The sequence below is a fragment of the Camelus dromedarius genome, chromosome 16 (assembly GCF_036321535.1).
Source record: "Camelus dromedarius isolate mCamDro1 chromosome 16, mCamDro1.pat, whole genome shotgun sequence".
In the NCBI taxonomy this organism is placed as follows: Eukaryota; Metazoa; Chordata; class Mammalia; order Artiodactyla; family Camelidae; genus Camelus; species Camelus dromedarius.
The window spans coordinates 38,231,073-38,257,036 of record NC_087451.1 but is presented as its reverse complement, the minus strand read 5'-3'; the positions used below and the strand labels follow the sequence as shown (position 1 = coordinate 38,257,036).

The window sequence follows — 25,964 nt, the reverse complement described above, 5'->3', positions numbered from 1 at the left end:
AATTAAATTTTTAGAATAAAAGAACGCATACTGTTTGATGAGAGCTGCTCTCTCACAGGAACAACGACACCCAGAGAGAGCCTGGGGAGGTCAAGTCAGATGACGGTATTCCCCTGCTCTTTTGGGCCAATGAGATATAAATTTGAAATCCATAAACATTGTCTCAAATAAATACCTCTAGTTGACATTAAGGTAGTTTAGTTCCCTCTAGCTGACCGAAATTGATTTAATAGAAAAGTTTCACAAGAGAGAAACAACAATAAAAAAGAAAAAAAGCATTTAACAATTACCGAGGGCTTGACACTGTCTCAAGAATTATTTGAAACTCTTTGTGGGCAAGTGTTAACTCTTTCAATTCCCCCTTCCTTGAGGTGGGTGTTAATACTATCCTTGTTTAACCGATGAGGGGCAAGGGAGTACTGAGACACAAAGAGATGAAGTTACATACCCAAGATTGCGCAGCCGGTAACCAGCAGGGCTGAGATTTGAGCCCTGGCAGCTTGACTCACAGCCCACGCCCTAAACCCATCCACTCAAAGGCCTACCGTCCACGGCCAGCGCCACCGTCATTTTCCACGTCAACCCTTGTGGCTAGTCAAGAGGAGTTCTCCCAAGTTGGTCCTCTCAAGGACAGAGTGGGAATTTTTTTTTTCCAGTTTAGGAGATCCTTTGGTGAGGAACTAAAGCTGCTGCTGACAGAATGTAAATATTGAAAGAGTCGGAGAGAAGGCAGTCTTCCATCTAGTGGTGCAAGAAGGCTGTGCTAATGGAACGTGGAGCTTCCTCGTGCAGCTCAAACAAGGAACAAATAAGCAAAACAAATAGTTCATGGCATCTGAGTCGCCATCTCTTTGCTAGATGTTTTTTTTTTTTCCTTTGATAGAGTGTATAATTTACCTGGGAGCATTTGGACTAAGTGCAGATAGTGTCCAATGCTTGATGCTTTATAACTCTACAACTATATCAACTTTAACCCAGGAGCCGAAGCAACAAAGAATCATTAGTGAATAATAATTTCTTCTGTGCAAGTTAAAGAGCTGGAGACTTGCATATACTTTTGTGACTGTGGACTATCCCATAGTCTGTCATTTTCTGTGCTCGCCAGTAAACCCCCAAGAGGATTCTTCTCTTCTCTGCAATAATTTAATTTATGGATAGAACATGGTAAAGAAAGGCCACTTTATGGACACTGACAAAATTAGCAACAAACAGCAAATTTGTTTTATGGTTTTTATTGCTTTTCCTCTGCCAATTCTCAAACACGGCTAGCAAATTCCCTAGAATAGATACAGGTGTCTTGCACACAACAGTTAGACTCTCGGGTTCTGTATATGAGACTATAGAAAGACTTGAGCCAGAAACACCTAGTTTCATACCATAGATGTGAGTAACGTGTTGCAGATTGGAATCTACTCTTGTTCCTTCTAAGGTTAGATGTCTGACTATGAAGACAAAGACACCTGTACAATAGTTTCTTTTGGGCTCTGTCTAAATAAAGATAAGCAGGCAGGCCTGGGCAGGCCATGGGGATGGCCAAGTTTGTCTCCCTTCTTCTCCTTCTCGGACCAGTAGTAGCAGACTCTCCACTTAGCTATCAAGTAGTTCCTGTCGTCCTGATCCCTAACTTTTCCTCCTTGCCCCCACACACTCTGGGAATTAATCTTTTTATGCTTAGTCTCCCCAGCCACACAATTCGTGAAGTCCTTTTTTGGTCCCGTCCTGCTTCATGGCACAGCATCTCAACTCCATTCATTCCACAGCCAATAAACATTCCTAAAGCACCCACCATGGACAGGCACTGGGGATGCAGTTGTTACTCAAAATCCCTCCTCTTATGGGGCTTCCATTCTGCTGGGCTGGGCTGAAATAAACCAACAGAACCCAAAACAGTACCACCCCTCTGTGCTTTGACCAAAACCATTCATATCTCGTTAACTCTATCACTTGATCTTACTTGCATTAAAAATTTTTTTGATCCATCTATAGATTGTCTTTCTGGACTTGTAGAGAAATCTGCATGTGCTGGAAAGTGTGGGAAGACTTGGGAAGACAGGCAGCCCTCTTGCCCCTCATCGTTCCAGTTTTAAAGAGGGCCGTGGAAGCCCAGTCCTACTTACGGAGCCTGCTAAGTGGGAGATTGTCAGAACGGGGCTCAGTCAGCCTCTTTTCTCTTCCCCCGGCTCCCTTGTTCTCAGCCTCTGCTGGGAGGCTGATTCTCAGGGCACACTGGTTTCTAAGGGATGTTTTCCCATCGCTCCCTTTTTGTGCTCAAGGTTGCAGACTCCAGAACCTGCTCTGCCCGTCATAAGCACGGAACACTTTTGCTGCCCCTGTTACCTCATCCAGTCCTCTCTCTGAGCCCTCTCCGCCCTTCCTCCCTTCGGCTGCCTCCATCCCTCCATGTCCCTGGAATCCCAAAGGTAACCAGTTGTCCCAGAACAGGCATCTTTATGCCATATCATCTGAAACATGGTGGCCAGAGTCCACGGCTCAGGGCTCCTGATTCTACTCGGACATCTTGCTTGGTCCTTGGAATCAGAGATCAAAGCCAAGTTTCTCGTCTTCGAGGAGCTCAGGGTCGACTTATTTCAGTCCAGTGACTCATGATCTTTAGAAGATGTTCTAACTTCACTTCTGACTGATAGTCCTTAAAGGACCTTCCAGTTTTAAGTTCTCATGATTCCCGACTCAACCAATCAATCATCTTTAAACAAATACTAAGATGAACTTGAAGGGCTGTTGCCTGAACAAATTCTTTATGGAATAAAGATAAGGGTTCAGTAAAAATCATTCATAACACTGCTAATTTATCCTTTCTGGAAATTGAATTTTCAGATGTAGGATCTCTTTAAAAAGTATGACTATACCCATTTGTACTTAGTCCAGTATCTACAAAACACTGAATTATTGTGCTGAACTATCAAACACCCACCATTTTTGTAAAAGAGCCCTTTGGTGACATAAAATAGTTTTAACAATCACCAGTTCGCCTCATGTCACTTCATATGAGAAATAAATAAATATTTGTACAGTTGACCCTTGAACAATACGGGTTTGAACTGCACAGGTCCACTTACACATAGATTTTTTTTTCCCCAATAAATATGGTTCCTATACTTTCACTTTGTAGATCCGTAAATTAACTAAGTGTGGGAGAAAGTATGTGTTCGATTAGAGATCACAGTACGTGGAATCAAAGGGACTAGGGTTTGAGTCCTGATTCAATTCAGACTGTTTCAGCTTCCTGTCCTTGGGTGAGTCATTTATAATTCCTTTGTTCCTGAGGCAGAGAGAGCAGTCTGCAGATTTTTGCTGTGGGGGCGCCCCTAACTCCCACATTGCACAAGGGTCAGCTTACTTTAAGGAAGGATGTGCAGGATACGGAGAGAGCAAATCTTGTTATTCTTTCTTCTTACTGCAGTCATACTGCCCGGAGGGACAGGCGAAATGGATGCCTATTTGTTGGGAAAGAGTCCACCTGGGGTCCAGCTGCAGCCGTCTGAGGTGCCGGAGCTGTTCCTCATCTATGCAGGACCAGGCAGGGGCTCTGAGTGAACGGACCCCTGAACTGGAAAATCTCCACTGACAAACGAGGGTGCTGGGGCCAGAGGTCCTCAAACAACGTAAAGTGGAGAGTCAATGTGATTTCTCCTGGGGCACCCAGCTAATTACAGCCGAAAATGTTTTGCCTCAGGTTACAGGAACCAACCCTCACCTTGATGGGTGCATGTGACATCCAGAACCAACCAGAGCGACTCAGAAGTTAAGGTGAAAACCTGAAACCTTTCCATCCGCATTTCTCCTTCAATGCGCTCAATGACTAAGATGCTTTGCAGCCTTACAACAGATATGTCAGCTTGAAAGAAAAGGAAACTACATGTTATCGGTGAATCTGTACAGATGGGGTGAGTGTCTCAAACCTGTGCTCTCCTTGTGCTCCCTGTTTTTTCGTTTGAACTGGTTTCTGTTTTGTTTTTTGTTTTTAAAGAAAGCTCAGTTCTAAACATGTGGTCAAATACAAATATTAGAGAAATACTTTTTCTCCCCGCTGCCTCCTCCCTTTTTATCCCCCAGAGGTAACCTCTGTATATACTTGCCTTTTAGAGAAAAATATTCATGTTGCACAACACAGTGTCGGAATCCAAGTTTTTACAAAGTGACAGACAGATCCTTGAGAGGAGCCTCCATCTCTCCCACACCCCACGCTCTCTCTCTTTCAAAATGTCAACCATTGGTTCCATCAGACACTTGGAATGAAAAGATTAACAGGTATCAGAGCTCAGGATATCTTTTTCTCACTATGTCAAATAATGTCTTTTCATGTTCACTCAGCCTCAGAAGAGATCACTAAATAATTGTTGATCAGATAGATTGTTTTTGGTTCATTAAAGAGCCATTTAATTGGAAAAATAATAAAGAGGCATAGAGCCTTCATTCTTGGCTTCCTTTACCACATAAAATATGCTGGAAGGCAGGTCTCCACAATCAGAGAGTCTCTGTGAAGGGGGGAGGGTACAGCTTAAGTGGTAGAGCACAGGCTGAGCATGCATGGAGTCCTGGGTTCAAGCCCCAGTACCTCCCTTAAAAGTAAATAAACAAATAAACCTAATTACCTCCCCCTACACAAAACAAACAAACAAACAAAAAAAGAGTTTCTTTGGATGATCAGAAATGTAACTGGTCTAGAAAGAAGAGAGAGAGAGACAGAGACAGAGACTGAGAAGCTGAGACTAGTTCTTGGAAGGACCTCAAGTGGATTCATTCCAGAGCTTATTACTGTTTTATTACTGCTAATAATCCAGGTAAGCTCGAAGACCCTCTTTTACTTTTTATGAAAAAGTTTGGGGCAATAACAGTAGAAAATGTCTATGTCTGTTAAAAACTCCATCAACGTCAAGTTGTTATGAAAGCTGCTACTCTTACGTCCGTCGTCCGGGAGATTCTATAAACGGAGGCACGTGGCCACTGACTCCCGCTCACCATCACTTTGCCTGCAGGGTGAGCGCCCTTGAGGGCCTGGCCAAGCAGGTGCCTGCTTAGACTGCTCACGGAAAACCTAGACAGACAGCAGAGCACTTGGATTCCTCAATCTCTTCCTTATGAGGATTCCTACTAGCAGGTCAGGGGCCCTCAATAGAAGGACAGATCTGGACTTTCTAAAAACCAACCGGAATTCCCTGTCTCCTTTGTGAACTTGAACTCAAGTAAGTCATTTCTGTAGCTCCCTGAAGGTACTTCACAGATCTTACAGAAAATAATGGAGAGAAAACGTGTTTTGGAATCAGATAAATCCAGTTGTAATTCTCAATGACAGCCCACTTCGCTGTATGATGTTGATAGATTGTTTAACTTTGGGGAGCCTCAATTTCCTCTTCTGTAAAATGCCCACAAAGGCTGCCGGGAGAATTAAGTGAGATGATGTACGCGAGACCCCAAGTCCAGTACCGGGCATGTAGGAGGTGCCGATAAATCCAAGTTCGCTACTGAAGACATATACGTTGGGAATGGAAGAAAGAAAGGATTGTAAGGGAAGCGTAAAAAGACAGGAAGGAGGAAGCAAGGACCAGCAGGAGGAAGAATAAGAACTTAACAAACAGCTTTCTGTCCATGGAGAAAATCCTCAGTGCTCAGCACTCAGCTGCTGCGTATTCCAGAACCTGCTTCTCCCTCCTACGGTTCAGCCTTTGGCCATTTCATTCCTCATTAGCACCTTCCCGGGGAAGAAGAAGAGAGAGAACCCGAAGTTCAGATCAGTCAATTTTGCGGTCATCAAGTCTTGTCAGCATTGAGTTGGGAGAAGAAAAGATGCAGTCCAAATAAAGGTTGGGAGTTGTGTGTGGATTTCCATGCCCTTTGTCTGTCTTTCTGTCTCTTTAAGCAAACATCTGTGTAGGGACGTCTGGGTGCTACATTGCCACATCCCCACCTTCCACTCCTTGTTTAACACTTGCCAATTATCTTCAAACACACTCCACTCCCAACTCAGGGCTCTACTGACTTTGCTCCTTCAAAGGTCATCACTGACCTCCTGGTTGCCAGATCATATGTATGGCCTTTTCTGAGTCTGAGTGGTTCCAGCATGGTTATTCTTGTAAGTAACTACACCCCTAAGTATCTGAGAACATTAGTGGTCTACCCAAGTCCACCTGCCCTTTATTGCTTGCTGTCCTATCCTGGGGGCAGTGTGCTCAGCTAAGAGACCACATTCCCAGCCTCCTTGGCAGCTAGAAGGGTCCAGTGAGATGTAAGCGGGATTATGCCCAGGGAAGGGCAGCCTGGAAGTTCATCAGCCGAGTCTTCTGGTGGCTGGAACCCTGACTGCAGCCTCCTTTTCCACCCAACCTTGGGAGACCTGAGATCATTAAGGAAACATTTTCCTAGGACTTAACACGAGTTCAGCCCTGATGAAATGCTCCCTCTTCCCGAACATGGGTGTGGAATAAGTATCCTGAGGGGAGTTGTGGTTCTTCCTCTGCAGTGGGTGGAGCTGAGAAGGGAAATGGAAAATCCATCTGGGAGAAGAGGGTTTCTGGTGAAGCCTTGGGTGTAACTCCTGGTTGCCCTGCTGGTGGCGGGGCGGGTGGGGCACATCCAGAGATGATAGAGCTGCAGGAAGATTATAGGGCTTGAAGCAGAGGAACCCACCCTCAGTACCAGCAGAAGTCAGGCTGGAAGGGGGGCCGTCTGAGCTGACACAGGAGGGAAATATGCTGTTGCCCAGAGCGTCTGAGGAAGCCCAGGAGGGTGGGGAGGCCAGTCAGCCTGAGACCTCAGCCGGGGCTGGCACGCTGGTGCCGTCAGCGGCGCTGGATGGGATGGGAGGCGGTGCAGGACTGAGTGTGCAGCGGGTAGAAAAGCTGAGTAGGAAAGAATCAGTAAGGTGTAAAGGTCACCAGGGAACGTTCATGATCAGAGTAGGGCCCTGGGGCTTCGGTGAGTCACGGCGGCATAATACACAGCCCGGGCTGGTTTTGTTGTTTCGGTGACACATCTTCCTGGTACGCTGCGGCCACTATGCTGGCTGGTCTGGAAGTCTGTGCCAGCTTATTAGTCACCTACTGCAAAGACTGTCTTAGACAGGAAATATCTCTAACGGATAATCTGCCGCAGAGTAGGGAAGTACGTAGCGGTCAGAGGGAATCCCTGTGACTTCGGGCAAATACTATTTCTCTGTTTTGGGCCTCAGTTTCCTTAACTATAAAATGGGAATAATAAAGCAGCTTTGTTTTCAGGACTACCTGAGGGCTTTTATTTAAATGGATCTCAATGAGTGGACGAGTGGATTTCAAACTTCAACCACCTGAAGAGTGTTCATCTTGCTATATTTTTATTAAACTTTAAAAACTGCCTGATTAAAAATAATCTTTTGTGGGGAGGGGATGGCTCAGTGGTAGAGTGTGTGCTTAGCATGCGTGAGGTCCTGGGTTCAATCCCCAGTACCTCCATTAAATAAATAAGTGAGTAGACAAACCAAATTACTGCCCCCCCAGATAATAATCTTTTAATCTTGTCAAAATACAGGTGACAGGGCAGGGTCCTACCTTTAGTGTTTCTGATTTAATAGGTCCAGGTGAGTCCTGAGCATCTGCATTTTGAACAAATCCCCAGGTGATGCTTCTACTGGTTTGGGGCTCCCACTTGTAGAACCCATGCTTTAAAACATTTGGGCTCTTCCCGAGACTTACATAAACAGTTTTAATGAATGCCCTTTCTTCCTCCTGTTCATACAATGGCTGTTTGTAACACAAGGCTTAGGCTTGTGAAATCAGTCTTTGGGCACAGAAACTATCAATCAGTGCTCCATACTTAGATCAGCCCGGTTTGTAAGAAAGTATCTATATATAGTGTGGTCTTTCTAGGGAAAGTCACAAAGCTAATAGTCGTGCAACACTTTCACAAGTATCCTTTTTTTCCATCTTCACCAAAACCTCATTTTGTAGATGAGGACACTGAGGTCCAGAGAGGGTGAGTAACTTGGTCAAACTCAGCTGGCAAGTGGCAGAGCCCGGACTCAAGCTCAGGTCTTCTAACCGCAAAGCTACTGTTCTTTCCACCAAATGCTGCTGACCTCTTTTTGTTGTGATGATAACCTAATAGGAAGAAAGGTTCCCCCCATTGTATCTTTCATGAGGTGAGTGGTTTGCTGCCAAATCCCTAAGTTGAAAGACTGTCACTCCCAGCCCTCCACGGGCTGCCACAAATCACAGATGTGGCTGGTTTTTTAGTGTTTGTCCCCGAGGCATGCTCCGTGTTAACCCAGGAGTAAGCTAAAGTAGTTCCTTTCATGAGAAATCCTGCCCTGTCTTACACTTTCCTCTTTAACAGGGATGCCCCCTGCCCCGTAGGACTACATTAGAGGTGATGTTTCACAGATGAAAAAGTTTAGAACTTCGTTCAGTCGATAAATTTGCTGAAAGGCTAATGGAAATTACATTCTATCCCGGGAAAAGGAGAGCCAACCCCTTCCGAGAGATGGGACGTTCACAAGGGTGGAAAAGAAGCAGCTGGCTTCATTTGCAGCAGGATATGGAGCCAAAAGACCCTCCCACTTCAATGCAGTCAGGGAATCACAGTTTTCTTTTGAGGAGCATGGGAGGGAGGGCTGGATGAGGTGGAAGCAGACAGCCCCTGGGATCAGACAAACCTGTCTGCCAGTGTGGGCTCCTCCACTTCCTGGACAACCCTGGGCAAATTCCCAACTTCTTTGACAGCACAGACCTCTCAGGGCCGTTGTGGGGATTTAATAGGAGGATGCTAGAACCCCTGTGCCTGTTGTGTGCACCAAGCACATGATCACCTTGTAGTGGACTTCTGTCTCTTTTTTCGGTGGTGCTGTTATCTTGGGTGTTTTTCTGCCTTACATCAGAACATGGTTCTTGTTCGGAGATGAGTCTTGGGGGCAGCAGGCACTGTCTCCCTTTATCAGGGGGTGAAGCGGCCACATGCTCATCCCTGATTCCCAAAGAACAGGTGTGCGAATAGGTGTGGCCAGCAATGGCCTTTCCTATCTTAGTTGGGGTTGCCTGAAAACAGAGTGAGAGGTGAGGACTTGGGTGTGGGGAGTTGATGTCAGAGGTGATCCCAGGGGGCGAGGCTGCAGGAGCAGGGAGTGTACGATGGAGAAGGAGGCACCAGGTAACGGTGTTTCTGAGCTGCGCACAGCTTGGGCCTGGGGGCTCCATCCTGCTGGGAACCGTCTGAGGAACAACAGCGAATGAAACTCACAGGTGTCCCTTAAAAACAAAAGGCTCGAGCAATCCCACTCCTACTCATACACCCAAGAGAAATGAAAACGTATGTCCACACAAAAACGTGCCCGAATGTTTATAGCAGCGTTGTTCATAACAGCCAAGAGATGGAAACAACCCACGGGCCCATCAGCTGATGAATGAATAAATAAAAGACGGCTGGGGAAAGGGGGCAGTGAGGAGTTAGTGTTTAATGGGCACAGAGTTTCAGTTTTGGAAAATGAAAGCGTTCTGGAGATGGATGGTGGTGATTCTTGAACAACATTGTGGTTGTACTTAGTGCCACTGAACTGTGTACTTAAAAATGGTTTAAGATGGTAAAAAAAAAAAAGCCAGTGGCTTACTGTACAAATAAAGAACTCTATGAAAAATGTTATGGGGGAGAGGAATTATTCAGTGGTTGTGCGGCCATCCTCATGGGCACAGTGGGTGGTCTGGGTGCCATCTGCAAAACACCGTGGCTGGGATTCCTGCTGCCTCACCTCCCTGGGTTCTGCCTTTTCCAGGCCTCAATCTCCAGTCTTCCAGTTCCAGTCTTCCTAAAGAATCCATGCGCTCCCTGAGAGCCTTCCAGTACGTTCCTTCTGTGCTCACAGCTGCCGGAATCTCTTACTGTTACTTGCAGCCCAGAACTCTGACTCACACACGTCTAGACTAGACCTTGCGAAGATGTCGTCTCCAGGTGTTTTATACTAGAGCCCTTTATTAACTCACATCCTAAGTCCGGGCTTAATATTATGGATGTGATTGTTTTTAGGCAACATTCAGCCTTTTTTTAAAAAAAGATTTTTAAGTTATTATTATTATTTTATTTTAATGGAGGTACTGGGGATTGAACCCAGGACCTTGTGCATGCTAAGCACGCACTCTACCGCTGAGCTGTATCCCTCCCTGCTTGGCCTTTTTTTAAAGCAAAATTAAACAGGTCCAACTGGTGATTCCAGAAAAGTGGGCTTGGGAAATGCCTGCTCTTGGAGGAGGTGGGAGCAGGGTAGGGGCCACTTCCTTTCTGTCAGCCTTCCAGTTAACACAATTGCCCTGACTGCAGGGCTGCTGGATCCTTCCCTGGCTGGCAAGTCAACTGTTTCTCAAATATGCTGAGGATAATGAAAAGAGAAGGGACCCATCCTGGTTCCCTAAAACCAGCCCTGGACTTCACGGCAGGATCAGGGAGAGTTACTAAGGGAAAAAAAAATAGGTCTTTAACTGGATTTATTCTCTCTACTCCTCGCTTGCTTCTGTTCCTGAGAAGGAAAGACCAGCATGGTGTGTCCAACAGCTCACTGCAGGGGGAGCTGTAGGAATCACCAAATGGGAGCAGCTGGAAGGGAGTGTGGGAGGCAGAGACGACCAGGGCTGAGTGCTGTTCCCTCGGAGCACATGGGTGCGTGCCTCTGGTGTGCAGCACCTTCACGCCGGTCAAGGGGACCTCTCTGGGGGGTGTTTCTCAGACCCCCCTCACCACACCTAGAGCAGCAATGCTTGAGAGTCAGGGACCACATCTTGGCAGGGACCAGGGCTTATCGGCAGCATCTTGGATCCCAAAGAACAACTTGAAAAATGGTGACCATCATAGACTAAGGTCTCAGCCCCGTCCCCAGCCCAGTTTTCTAATGCCACAGAAGTGAGGGGACTGTATAACCAAGAAGGGGAAGAGGGGACCCTCTAGAATCTCTGGAGATCGAATTTTCTGCCAGTCACTAGGTAGGGGCCCAAAGCAATTTAAATTTGATTTTGAGATATAAAGTAATGGGACCTTTGGTGCAGCCGAATTCATAGTCAGCAGATAACTTTATCACTTTTCAATTTCCACCCTTCACTGTAGTCAGTAATTGTACAGTCAAGTCAGGTGTATAATTCCTTTCTGGACAGCAGAGTGATGTTATGTGTTTTTGATCAAATGGAGCTCAGTCTGAGCTCGACACCGGTCCACTCTCTCTTTGGTGTCTTCTCTTTCTGGCAGCTTGGGACCCCTTCCCTGATGCTTCACCTGGCTTCCACTCCCAGGTTAGGGCTGTCCTCTCTTTCTTGGCTCCCTGGGAGGGCCTTCTGGGACGTCAGGATAGTGTCCCAGCCCTTAGATCAAAACTCCTCCTCCTGCTCCCACAGCCTCCTGAACTACTTGGGAATCTGAGGCAGCTGCAAGTCCCCAGCCCCAAACCTGGTAGTGCATCCGAATTGCTTGGAGGAGCGTAAAAATCCATCCAGGTCCTGAAATGATGATGCCCTGCTGACTCAGCGGCTCAGGTGGAGGGCCGGGCATCTGTCTGTTTAAGCATCTTCTTGGGCAGTTCTGAAGTACAGCCAGGTTTGAGAACCATTGTCGTGGCCAGAGCTTTTCAAGCTGCCTACTTCCTAACCACAGAAGCAAACCAGCCAGGAGCCCCTGGGAAAAGTCTGGGTCTACGGTTCAACTTCCCACAAAGCCAAAATGCCTTTGAAGCCCTAGTGTCCTGTCTTAAAACTCATTTAAATTCTGATTCCTTAAAGTCTCACTTCTGCGCTCTCTGCTCATTTTAATTTGATTTCAGTGTTAACATTGCCAGCTAGCACAACCCCCAAATTCCCTATCACTCACCACATCTAACCATTTCCACTCTCCAAGTTTCCATGAATAGACAAATAGGGTGCCAGGTGTTTTATTTAACTGAAGTCATCAGACCTTCCCAACAACATGCATGGATTTATAATTAATAATAATAGATATTATTATACCCATTTTACAGATGAGGAAACTGCAGCTCAGAGAAATGACACAGCTAGAAAATGACAGAGCTGCAATTAAAAATGTTTTATTGTGGTAAATATACGTAACATTTACCATTTTATCCTTCTGTAAGCGTAAGATTCAGTGGCATTCAGTACATTCACAGTGTTGTATAACCATCACTGCTGTCCGTTTCCAGATCATTTTCATCATCCCACGCAGAAATTCTTCACCCATTAAAAAATAACATTCCATTCTCCCTTCCCCCAGCCCTTAGCAAATACTGTTCTGCTTTCTGTTTCTATGAATTGGCCTATTTAGGTACCTCATATAAGTGGGATTATACAATACTTTTTGTATCTGGTTTATTTTATTTACCGTACTGTCCTCAAGGTTCATGCTTGTTGTAGCCTGTGTCAGAAAGAGATGCAGTGTGAACCCAGTTCTAACAGATTCCTGAATCCGTGCTCTGTCCACTTCCCACTTGGCCTCTTGAATATTGAAAGGGCTGGGAGGTGGAAGAGGAATCAAGCATGTTTTGTTTGGTCACAGAGCAGAGTAATGGAATCGTCAGCGGCCGTTTGGGTGAGGCAAATTCCAACCTCGGAGGCTGAAAGGAACTTCTCGTCGCTGGAACTGACTCAAAATACAGTGGAGCCAACTCCCTAGGTACTGGATTTATTATCACTGGAGGTGACAAAACGCAGGTTGGACAACCAAGTGACAAAGAAGCTGATTTCTCCTAGTCCCCAGGATTTTGGTTGGGAGCAGGAAGGGTTGGAATAGAAATAACTATTTTCAATTGCTACTCCTGAGATTATTCCAGAATCACTTGAAAATCTCTTGTTAAATTTTAAATATAACTGATTTACAATATTATGTTAGTTTCAGGTATACAGCTTCAGACTCTTTTTCCATTATAGGTTATTACAAGATATTGAATATAGTTCCCTGTGCTGTACAGTAGGGCCTTGTTATTTATTTTATATATAGTGGTGTATATCTATTAATTTCATACCCCTAATTTATCCCTCCCTCACCTCTCTCCCCTTTAGTAACTATAAGTTCATTTTCTTGTCTGTTTCTGTTTTGTAAATAGGTTGATTTGTATTTTTTTTTAGATTCCACATGTAAGTGATATCATATGATATTTGTCTTTCTCTGTCTGACTTCACTTAGTTTAATAATCTCTAAGTCCATCCATGTTGCTGCAAATGGCATTATTTTATTATTTTTGTGGCTGAGTAGTATTCCAGTGTGTGTGTGTGTGTGTGTGTGTGTGTGTGTGTGTGTGTTTTGTTATCTTCTTTATCCAGTCATCTGTTGATGGACATTTTGGTTGCTTCCATGTCTCGGCTATCGTGAACAGTACTGCTAAGAACATTGGTGTGCATGTGTCTTTTTAAATTAGTATTTTCATCTTGAAAAACTTTTTTAAAAAAAGGATTCCTGGATCTCCCTGCAGAGATTCTGAATCACTGAGACTCAAAGGTAGGTCTCAGGAGGTACATTTTGGAATCGCCTTTGGAGACCTGGGATGCACACCAGGGTTAAGAGGGACTGGATTGGCTGAGAGCTCCCCCCATCCCAACACTAGATCTCCTTGATTTCAAGGGCTGGACGGTCACTCTCAGCCAGAGTGTCTAAGTTCCAACTGTTTATTAAAAGGACAAGGGCTGCACTGAAACAGGCGCTAAAGGCTGTTAAAATCTGAGAAGCAGAGGTCAGTGGTAGGCAGCTGCATCTGGATAATGATTCAAGCACTAAAGAAAAACTTTAGAATGGCGAGTGCTCAAGTCCATTAACATCATGGGACATTGCCAGGCTAGGGAAGCAGCAATCATTCCGTCTCCAATCTACGGAAGTAATGGGACCCAGCTCAGCAGCCCTTTAGACCCTGTGGTGTGTTGGCCTCACCCTCCAGCTGAACTCTGCCCCATCCCCGTCCCTCCCTCCAGCACTCCCTGGTCCCCACCTGTCCTCAGGGTGTGCATGTGGGGTGGAATAGAAGTAGGGGGAGAGATGCAGCAGAGGAAAGCAAGCATGAATCACCTAGGGATCTTGTTAAAATGCAGGTTCTTATTCAGTGTTGGGTGAGGCAGGGGGACTGGAGATTCTGCAATTCTAACAACTCTCAGTTGATGACTGATACCTGCCATTGCTGCCTCCTATATCCCTGCTCTGGGGACCACACTTTGAATTGCAAGAGTGAGGGATTTCAGAGGACAGGTTCTGGAATCAGAATGCCTGAGCTGGATGCCAGCTCTGTGTTGTCACAGTTGCATGACCTTGGGCAAGATGCATAACCTCTGAGAGCCTCAGTTTCTGCATCTGTGAAAGGGGAGAATAATAGTACTTATGTCATAGGATTGTGAGGATTCCCTACAGTACAGAAAGCACTTGGCACAGTGCCTGGCACACAGTAGGAACTGCTCACCAGTACTAATGAGCAGACTGAAGCAAGGGAGTTGCTGGTGGAGCCCAGGCTGGGAGGAGGGGCAGCGCGACTTCCCAACCAGGAGCTGAGCTGGGCACTGGGTGTAGCTGTCTCTTCCACTATTTTGCCAGCCCACCCCACATGGAAGCCCATTTCCTCAGGGATTCCACCACTTATGAGAGCTCGTGGAAATTGCTGTTACTTTATCATCTGCACTTTCCACGAGGCTTGTGCAGATGGTGCCGATTGAGACCCACGTTTCTGGTGGAAGGCACTTACGGGGTTCCCTTGAATTTGCTGCCACTGCATCTGCTCAGCGACCACACCTCGGTGTGCTTTAGATCAGCCATCCCTAAATTGCTATCCTGTGGCTTCAGCCCAACCATAGAGAAGCCAGTAATGAGTCCAGCCTGATGAGCGATTCAGGTAGGAACATTCTTTTCTTTCCCCCAGTGAGATTTCATCGACTACCCAGGCAAGACCCAGCGGGAGCTCAGAATCATCCTGAGCTTGTTAGCAGCTCTGGCTTCCCATTGGCTGGCCACTTGCCACCTGTACCAAAAGATGCTCGTGGGACAGAACCCTCCTGCAGCCCTGCTGACCTGTCCTTTTTTGCTGGTTTTCTGGATTCTCTGTACACCTCTTTGCCCTCTCTCTCCTGGACATTCAAGATTCTGATAGGTGGTCTGTTTGCTCATCTTTTATTTGTAACGATCAAAGCCTGGTGTAACTCGTGAGCCAAAAAACCTGGGCTTGGAATGTTGCAACAACAACAAAATCTCTGCTAAGTGACCAATCCCACAGCAGCAACAATGGCTTAGAAGGTATTTGAAGCCACTTCTGGAGCCGTCTGATGTGGCCTTTTTTATTGTAGCAGAAGGATCGAAGGGATGGGTCTGCTCCTCCAGGATTCTCACGTTATTTCATGAGACTGACTAACTTAAATCTGAGCTGTAGGCCTTTTCCATGTAGTTGGATTCAGGGCAGGACCTCGGTCTCTGCAGGGCGAAGTCTAGGGATGGGTGTAGCAAAGGGTCCTTTAGCAGTAAAAATGAGATAACAGGGAAGGGAGGTTCAGGAGTCCAAGGCCAGCTGGGCTTTTGGCAACAGTGGCCTTGAGAAATGCAAAATTCTATATGGATGAAGTGCACAGGTCACCCATACCTGGTGCCTCAAGAGACAAAGCATGTCTCACTTTAACAGTTTCTTAGGGATCTGTCAGAAATGCACTTCACACATCCTTGTATGGAAAACCCAACCTATTTTCAATGGCTCACCACCATTATGACAGTCATTATTCTAGTGACAAGTCCAAGGCGTTTGGAAGTGTTGACCCTTCCACAAAATAGCCCAGACCTTCAGCTTTTTATAACTAACTTGTTCTGCTTTTTCTGATTATAAAGCAATACAGTTAAAAGTTTTTATGTTTTAAATTATTCACTTTTTAGGAGTCTTCACTTTCTCCTTCCAGACTGCTCATCTGACCATTGGTTTCTTTTGGCTCCCTTTAATACACTTCCAGCAGCATCCGTCTCATTGTTTACTTTTCATCTAGATTTAGGCTGAGAAACCACACAATCAAGCTTATTACACTTGTGTGTGAAGGGTACCCTCAGGATAAACAAACACTTAGCCGATCAATGTCGCTATTAGGGTAGAAGTTTCAGTGGCTTATAGAGGGAGCTGTAGGCTGTGGAATCAGACCCTAGTATAGATTGCCTCTCTGACCCTTATGGTATTGGGAGCTTCCACAAAGGACCGTATCATCCTCAGCTTCAGTTTCCTCAATGTGCAATAAAAATAATAACCCCTAACTCCCACGGCTGTTGTGAGGATTAGAAGAAATAAGATGCCACGCACCTGTCGTACTGTCTGGTTCATCGTGGCTCCGCCCTCCCATGCCTCCCTCCTGTGCATCACGACGCTGTGGAAGGGGAATGCCTCTAGGACAGTGGTTCTCAGACTTGAACTTGCACCAGGATCCCCCTGGAGGGATTATTAAAATACGAGTTGCTGGGCCCACCCTCAGAGTTTCTGACTCAGTAGGAATAGGTTGGGCCCCAAGAATTTGAGTTTTGAAAGAATTTCTATCCCTGTTGGTGATGCTGATTTTGCTGGTCCGGGGTCCACACGCTGAGAACCTAGAACTGATCTAGAGGATGGATGGAGTTTGGTCCAAAACCTGTTTGGCCACTCCATGGTTATGTTACTTTGAATAAGTCATTTTACTTCTGTGGGCTGTGATTTCTTAGCACTCGATAGGTCTAAAACACCTAGCACGTAATAGGTCTTCAGAAACCTTGATTTTTCCTTCTTTTTAAAATTAAAAAAAAATGTTGTTTGTCGGGGAGGTTATTAGGTTTATTTATTTATTTAAATGGAGGTACTTGGGATTGACCCCAGAACCTCATGCCTGCTAAGCACGTGCTCTACCACTGAGCTATACCCTCCCCCCGCTAATATTTCCCTCTTTGAGACAGGATCCTTTCCTGTTCAGCTTAAGGACTTTTGGTGTCCCAAGGAACTACCACAACTCAATGATTTTGTCCCTAAAATTATGTACATCTCATCGTAAACACTTTACAAATAAGACCTCTGTCATTTGCTCAGGGGGAGCAAAAATAGACTCTGTAATAGGTAGTAAATATTGGTCCTGTCTAGGTAGCTCAGGACATTAGTTTCATTAACTTCCCACCTGTTTACCTTTCAGGGGAAAGACAGATTGATTTAAAAATGTTTCCCCCTGCAGACTAGAAAATGTTTTACAGACAAGCACACACAAATCAGCGAGGACTTTTTCCATTGGATATATGTGGGCGCTGGGCTGCAGGTGGGCAGCCAGCCATCCAAACTCACCTCTCAAAGTGTACTCCTAAGTTACAAAGCAGGTACAACTCTTACTGGATTTATGCTGTTCAAATGACACACTCTCCAAGAAAAAAAAAAAATGTTTTTCTGCTATGAAATTGGTTTGCTGGGGTTCTGCCAAATGGAAGCCTTATCATAGTAAATATATCAACTCTAGTTATTCATTTCTGTTTGCTTGAAGAAATATTCTTATGTGACATACATATGCTCCTACATTTCCTTGTTGCAGCAACATGAACTAAATAAGTCACTTTCGCACATATATGCAACTCCAAGAGTTATTATCGCTAACTTGTGTTCTCTGTACCATTCACACATTTTCCATTCAGCTGGAGAAAAGGTGGTGTTTGGGTAATGGGGAAGAATCGAGGAGCAAAAATGAGGATCTTTTTAGTGTACTTTCCAGGAAGGGGAGAAAAAAAAAAAAAGCCCAGGCTACCATCTGCTATTATGGATGGACTGAGACATCTCCATCTACAGAGATTCAATAACGTCTGACTGGTCCGTCAAGTCCATCTTCTGAATCTACATAACCAAATACAAGGCTTCAAGTCTTTGCAGCTTATCTGCAAGTCAGCCGTGGCAGACACACAGGGTCTGTTCCGCCATCTGGTGTTCATGGAAGGAAACGTCCACTGAAATGAGTTAAACATCTAGCGTTGTCTGCCTTATTGGTGGCTGTGAAATTCACAATCGCAGTGAAAGGCAATTCCATCATCTCTGCCAAATTCCAATAGAAGACGATTTGAGAATATCTATTAAAATTTAAAATGCGCACATCCTTGGTCTAGTGATTCTACTTTTATGAATTCATCTTATGAATATGTTTATGTACATGCACAAAGAAATGTGTATAAGGCTATCCCTGCAGCACTGTATGGAGCAGCAGAAGACAGGAAACAAGCTAAATGTCCATCACTGGGGTATGGTTAAATACATTTCAGTACACTCATATAACAGATGAACCCTGCAGCTGCTTGAAAAATAAGGCAAATCCTAGCGTGAAGGGTATAGCTCATATGGTAGAGTGCATGCTTAGCATGCAGGAGGTCCTGGGTTCAATCCCCAGTACCTCCATTAAAAAATAATTTAAAAAGTAGACTTAATTACCTCCCCCTTAAAACAAACAAACAAAATAAGGCAAATCCGTATTTACAGATATGGGGAAATCACCATTTACTAAGTGAAATAAACAAGATCTAGAAGAGTGTGTGTAATATGCTGACATTGGTGTAAACAGAATAGCACAGAAGAAGCAAGTAGCACAGGATATCTCTAGACGGATACCCAAGGAAGTGGTAACCTTGATTGACTTTGAGAAGTTTTCCATATTTACATTTTGTACTATAGGAAGAATTTTAAACATGTGTATGGAGATTGTAGCAACCATACAACAAATAGCCTTGTAAACATTCACAGGGAAAGTGTGGACATCTATACTTGTGACATTTGGAAATTCCACAAATGCAGTTTTGTACAATGTGAATATCCACAAGTACATGGAGAAGAGTGACGATGCCTGCACAAAGCCCTTGCCGCCGTCTTCCCATCTTTTCTCTTTTGCTGTCCCCCTCCAACTAGGGGAGTGAATGGGGATAGTCTGGAGTGACACAGGGCTGAACCAGAGAGTCCAGTCTGAACCAGCAGCTGACTGTACTAAGCTGAATGAAAACTTTGGAGAACTCTGACATCCTTCCATGGCATTTTGTCGAAGGCAGTTGTCGGTTAGGTTTTGGGGGATTTGCCTTCTCAGAGAGTCTACATGACAATGAAAATGGAGCGTGTCTGGTTTGAGAACAAAACAGGATGATGGTTTCCGTGAAGGTAACCTACTCTGTCCTCCCTCTGGCTTTCAGACTCACGGGAAAGAAAAGTCATGGTAGTGATGGCATTCAGGACACGCTACCCCTATATATGGGACCTTGACATTGAATATTTTAAGCCGAAAGAATTTGACAAATACTTTGTGCAGGAAGGATCTTCTGATGTTCCTGGAAGCGGGTCATAAGACATTGCTGTGAGAGGTGCCCTGCACATACCCTGAGGACAAGGACACTCTTATCTCTGAGGTGAGAAAGGTCACCAGAGGAATCTGAAGGAATAAGAAATAGACCTGCTAAGTCTCCCCTAAATGACTACAGTTACTTCATATCCTTTTTATCCAATCCCATTTTTCCATGACTTTCCACTCTTCATCAAACCTAGCGTAAAAATGGTCAGGTTTCACCACTTCTCTGGATATTTCTTTCCTTATGAAGGTCTTCCATGTCACATAAAACTTAAATAGATTTGTAGGCTTTTCTCTTGTCAATCTGTCTTTTGTTACAAGCCAAGAAAAGCAGAAGGAAAAGATAGCTTCCTCCCCCTCGGTAGCAAACTGGCCATTGCAAAGCCCACACTGATGTCTTGTGACTGAAATGTATGTTTATTTCAAGATAAAAAAATTTTTTTCTACTCTGACCATTGCTCTAATCTAGCTTTGATCATGGCGTTTTGTTCAAGTCACATTAAATGAGGGCACGAGATTTTTATGTTTATCAAACAATAATGTGTTTGATAAATACATCGCAAGGACCAACATCTACGTGTGGATAAAAGGATGGAGAGGCACAGTGATTTCTTCCCCCAATTATAACTGTGGGAAGCCCTGGTTCACTGCTGGCTGAAGACTTAAATAATAAACTGCGCTGGTTTGTTGAAAAAATGAATTTGAAAGAGGTTAAGGTGCACCATTCAATGGCAATCTTGAATTTTTACCTCCGGCTCAGCACACAGCTTCAAGGGATATGACCAGAGCATTGTCCTGGCCTTGGTCACCTTTTTTCTGCATCTTTGCCATTTCTGCCCAGGCTACTTATACTTGCTCTTCTTCCACGCTAATTGTGCCACAACTTAATATTCTGATTGAATTAATTTTTCTTACATTATGGATGAGGCTTAACATTTCTGGGAGGCATTTGCATTTTCCAAAGAGGTTTATTTACAGAAGCCAATTTCAAGCTGGTGAGTGTTGCCAGGGAAATGACTTTGACTCATCATGTTTCTTTACTCCTTTCTTCCCCCATTCATCAGCCCACAACTACTTATGAGGCATTTATTGTGGGTCAGGCACTGTTCTAGGTGCTAAAGATGCAACAGGTCAACAGGTAAAGACAGTCCTTGGAGGGTCTGCACTCTAGGTGGGAAGACAGACAATACTAAGCAAATAAAGGTAATTTCAAGCGTCGATAAGTATGACAGAGGAGGTAAAGGAAGGCTGTTTGGTGCCGAGTGAATGGGGGATGGAGCAGTGTTTTAGCCAGGCTCGTAGAAGGCACGAACCCCAAGTGATGACAAGGAGGATGGCGGAAACATCTGGGAGAATAGTTTTCCACGCCCAGAGAACAAATGCAAAGACTCTGGCAAGTTTCAGAGAAAGAAATAAGACTGTGGATTTAAATACCATACATGTACTCCCAGATTCATCTCTCCAGCCTACACATGTCTCTTCAAGTCCAAATTCTTACATCCAACTTGACTCTAGTAGATATCCCAAATCTATCAGGTAAAATGGATGGATTATTCCAATCACCTCAGCAGTACTTAGGGTGTTGGCTAAGGTGCTGTAACAAAAATATTGTCCTAGCTAAGATGCCGAATGAAAAAGATGGTCGTTCAAATAAGATAGCAGCTTATTTCTCTCTAGCTAAGAGGCAGAAGGCTCTCTGTTGTGAGGTCGTCCAGGGAACTAGATTCTTTCAATTGTGTGTCTCCAGTATGCATTTAGATAATATTCTTTTTGTTGTGGTTGAAGCAGGCTTACTACCAGTCAACAGAAAAGGAGGGGGAAAAGTATAAAAGAGAGAATATGTGTAGGGAAAGGGCAGCTTCCTTTGTAAGGATGCAACCTTGATGTTGAATATATCCCTTCCACTCACATTCCATTTGTCAGGACATGGTCACATGGTCAAGTGTAGCTGCAAGGGAGTCTGGGGAAATGGAGCAGGGCAAATAAATGAAGGGAGGCATGCTATGTTGAAGAAATTAAATACGAGAACACATAGATACAAAGGGAAATCACGAATACCCTTGACAGATTAAATAATCAGCTGGATTTATGTTTACTTAGGAGAGAAGGGAAATCATTTGTAAAGGACCTTGATGTTTGTGAACGTTCATATAATGAGATGCTTTAAGAATGTCTCTCAAAATCCATAATCTTCTCAAGGGGTCCATACAAATCAACATTGTTGGATGTCCTCACTTACTTGAAAGACTTAAATTTAATATAAAGAGCAATAGCTCATATTTCTTGGAGATATGTATGCCTCTTACTCTCTTAAAAATAGTAAACCATTCTCCAAGCCTTCCTTTACTTCCATATAAGTTAGACCTTTTAGAGCTTATAAAACTCCATGGGGGTTGATTTTTTCATATTATACCTACCAAGCAGAACTTTCCACGTATAGTTTGTACAAGCAGTTGCTAAGCCAACTAATAGTACTATATCCCAATCCACATCTCACTCCCAAGGGTATCAACAAAAGATAAGTCTTCAAATGCATTGCTAAAATGGAGACACACATTACTGCTAAAGCATTTCCCCTATTTACTGAGCTAAAACTATGTCAAACTAGAATTGGGCTTAATTTGTTGTAACCTGTTGGAAGAGATCTCATGTTGTTTTTTAGTGATCATTGCCCATTCACCTAAGTGTACACAAACCAACTTGTTTAACAATTCATAACACCAGACTGTGGATTTACGTCAAATTCACTGATGCTTGGTTTTGACAATCTATTGCTTTTCCTCCTGTGTCTTCCTCCTATTTACCATTTTTAAAAATTCCTTTTTCTCCCACCATGAAGCGATACAAACACACTACATAAAATGTGGAAATAGATAAAACAAGAAAAACAGTCTCTTCCTAACTGAATTGCTTTTAATATTTTGGCGCATCAACTTCCAGCATTCTTCTATATATAGTCTACACATATCACAATGTTGTACGTATATGTTTTTAAATAAAATGTCCATGTTATTAGAATGTCTTCCTTCCCATCCTATAATGTAAAGATTGATGACAGTGATGTTGAAGTCACAATTACAAGTTCATGTAATCTGGGACATATTTTCCTGGGTTTAGAGCTCCGAAATGCATTTTGGACAGCTGATTGCTTATACTAGTTTCTAGCAAACCTTTCATTCCATCTTCATGATGTCCATTTTACCTTTTTCAGTGTGAATATACTTCTCTTTGGTGAATAAGCTAGAAGAAAACCAAAAATTAAATAACTGAGCTCCCTCTTTGTGAGTTAACATTACACTCTATTTAGAACCTTCAAACATTGTAAAGTTGGATCATAAATTGAGCTAACATTTAAGGAAGGCAGCCAAACAATATGAATCCAGATCCTTCAAGATGTTTTTTGCCCTTTGTCCAAGTAATCCCATATCTACAAATAGGATCCTAAGGAAATAATTTGTTCAAAGACTTTGTTAAAGAACTCAGCTGTGGTGTTATTCATCATGGTAGAAGATACCACCTAAATGTCTAAAACACGGAGATGGTTAAAATATAGACAATGGGAGATTATGTAGTTACTTATAAAAAGGCATGCTTTTAAAGGATAAAATAATAATCTGGGAAAGCGCTTATGGTATGAAAATAAAACATAAAATTGTATGCTGAATATGATCCTGATTTTGAAATATAAAAATGCCAAAAAGACATAACTCTTTGTGGTGATGTTAGGATTTTTATTTATTCCATGTGCTTGTTTTCCAGATTGATTCAAATAATTATGTTCCTTTTCTAATGAGAAAAGGAAACATAATTCCCATATGTATGAACCATCTTGCTACCAAATAAATAGACCTCTCCTGCCTCTTCCTGTTCTGACCCCCAACCTTTGTTATCTTTGCAGCTTTTGCAATTTTTATCTTATCCTGCACTCGGCTGAGGTCCTGACATTTCGCAGACTCAGTTTATGCTGCGTATGAATTCATTACGTGTAATATTCCCCTTCTTCTGTCCTTTTTTATCTTTATTTTTTAACATGGTCTTTTTATGTCTGAGCTCATCAGAGAACTTGGGAGGTCATAGCAGCTCCTTGGGCCACCTTTGCCTTGTCCTCTACATCAGATCGTTAGGGAAAGCATTTCCAGCATGTTGTCCTCAGGCCTCATCTGTTAACCCTTATTCCCATTTAGAATCTCTGGTGATGAGAACATACAGATCTTATATTTGGATTTCTTTCAATATGTGTTTCTAAATAAAGTATGGCACCTGTGTGTAGGGTCCCAGTGTCCTCTTCTTTGTGTTCCAAAGTGTCATGGCTTTTGTTTTGTTTTGTTTTGGGTTTTTTTGCCCTAACTTGGGACTTCACATGAAGCAGGAAAGGGGAGAGAGTTGAGATCTGACACTTGACCCACACATCAGGACTGGCTGGAGGGCTGAATCCAGTGAGCCAGCTGAGAGGCAGACTCTGGAGGGACTGGCCTGAGTTTCTAGTAATCACTAGACATTACTTGGGTGAAATGATGACTAATGAATCTTAGAGGAAACATCTCTAGTATTTTCTACAAATATGAATTCCAGGAGCAGGGGAGTCCAATGTTTGGTAAATAGCTCCTGGAAATGCTCATTTAACATGTGTGAATTACATCCCTACTTTTGTGTTTGTGGATTTCCATATGGACATACCTTTTTTCTCTAAATGTGAAAATAGATTATCTGTCTCATCTGGTGATAAGATTTTAAAAATCAGTAAAAACAAAATAAAACAAAAATCTGATTATTAAAAAAAATAAGAAAGTGAAATACCCATATTCCACCACCTAGAGATAACTACCATTCACATTTTGCAGCAGAGTATGGAAAGTAATTCTTTCTTTTGGTCTTTTGGTCTTTATTTTTTCTAGTAATGAGTACCAATTCACTGAGTCTCATTGAAATCTGTAAGTTTTTTTGTGCCTTTGTGCAGGACCTTCTGGTACTTGAGCATAGGACATCTGACGCATTGATATTCATGCGAAGAAGAATGTTAATGACAGCTAAATTTTATCAAGCACTCAGTTTAAACCAGGCACTTTGTAAGTACTCTGCATGCATTCTGATTTAATTCTGACAACAAGGATGTGAAGTAGGTTTTATTTTCACCCCCACTTTAGAGATTAAAGCTTGACCATAGGATGATACTTGCCCAAGATACCGCAGAGTCAGGACTCAAAACTCGAGTGTACCATGATTAAAGCCACTGTCCGTCATCAGGACACCACACTCCCTCCAGGGTGGTGGGCTTGTCCTCCTTCCCTGATAGAGATCCTATGAAGAGCCAGTAAATATGTTCCTTTTCTCTGTTTGGTTCACATTCTTCTCCATAGACTCTGTATCCCAACTCCGGGCATTTTTCAGATCCAGTTGAAAACCTGGGCATCTGGGTTGATGCGTCCTCCCAGCAAAATCCCCTCCAGCTGCTGAGTAATGTCCTCAGTTCTTTGATGGAATTCCATTCTTCTGGCATCTCAGGCCATGATTTGGGAAATAAAATCCTTCCCTCCAGCTCATGCTTCAGGAGAGCAGCGCATCTTCTGAGTCATCATGGCCAGGTGTACACGTGGTCGATTTCATACAGCTCATTTCATAAAAGTGGCTCCCACTCACTAACAGCACAGAATGCAAGGCTGGTTTGGAAAGTGAGAATGGAAGATGAGTTCAGTTTGAGGTGTACTAGGGTCTTTCTTGTTTCAACCCCTTTCTCTCCCACACTGCCCCCTTACCCCAATCGGTCTTCCATGCTGCTGCCAAGATTCTTTCTGAGATACAAACTTGACTTGGGTCCTCCCTTCCCCTCCCTTCAGAATTAGTTCAAACTCTTAAACATAGCATATGAGAGCTTTCATCATCCAGACCCTACCCCTTCTCCTGTCTCATTTCCCACTATCCCTCACTTCCCACTATTCCCAGAAATATTCTGCTCCAGAAACATCCTGTGTTGCAGCTGTTGGGGATACATCATGTCGTTTGATGCCTCCTTGCTCTGATGACTACCTGGAATATCTTCATCCTTAACTACTGTACCCCAGTCCACCTCACTCCCTCTGAACCGCTAAGCTTAAGATTCTTTAAGACATAATCCAAATGAAATATCCTCTCTGAAATTTCTGCAGGTGCTTCTAAAAAAAAATAAGTATCTTAGACTTTATTATTTCATTTGTAGCACTGTGTCCCGGTCCTAGTAAACCGTGAACTCCTTACAGGCAACAATCACGTCTTGCGTATTTCTGAAATTCCAGTGTCAACCGCCAAGTATAGCTTAACAGGGGCTTAGGAAATGTTTGTAAAAGAATGAATGAATTTGTGGAATCCAGGAAGTAATTCACGAGAGATCAAGGAATCACACACTGTGGAATGTATAAAAAAGGTAATCTCACATTGGTAAGGGAGAGAATTATGTGGTAGAACCTTATCAGCTGAACTTAACTTAGGTAAATATTCACATGCTGACTCAATGGGTCTTAATCCTCACTGTGATCATGATTACCTGAGGACCTTAAAAAAGTCCAATGCCTGGATCCTACCCCCCGAAATTCTGTTCAATTTTTCTATTTTTCTATTTTTTAAAAAAACAGTCTGGGAGATTATGCTCTGCAGCCAAGGTTAAGAATAACTGCTCTAGACCGACATAGAAATTGCAGTGTATAAACTTAGTAGTTTCTTCAA

At 43.5% G+C, this 25,964-nt stretch overlaps 1 protein-coding gene across 7 annotated transcripts in view; it reads left to right on the top strand.

Annotated features, from left to right (window-relative positions):
- Positions 1-25,964, top strand: part of APOH (apolipoprotein H) — a 48,705-nt gene that overhangs the window by 9,124 nt on the left and 13,617 nt on the right. For 2 of the 7 annotated variants that reach the window (XM_064495642.1, XM_064495639.1), the window contains exons 2-3: positions 3,695-3,905; positions 24,226-24,334. Coding sequence is in view for 1 of the 7 variants with exons in the window: in XM_031468923.2 (XP_031324783.2) it covers positions 3,901-3,905 (5 nt within the window). In the remaining 6 variants the exon portion in view is untranslated. Of the gene's footprint in view, positions 1-3,421; positions 3,906-12,507; positions 12,625-19,116; positions 19,330-24,225; positions 24,335-25,964 lie in introns of all 7 variants that reach the window. The other 5 variants (XM_031468923.2, XM_064495641.1, XM_064495644.1 and 2 more) reach the window with 4 other exon arrangements.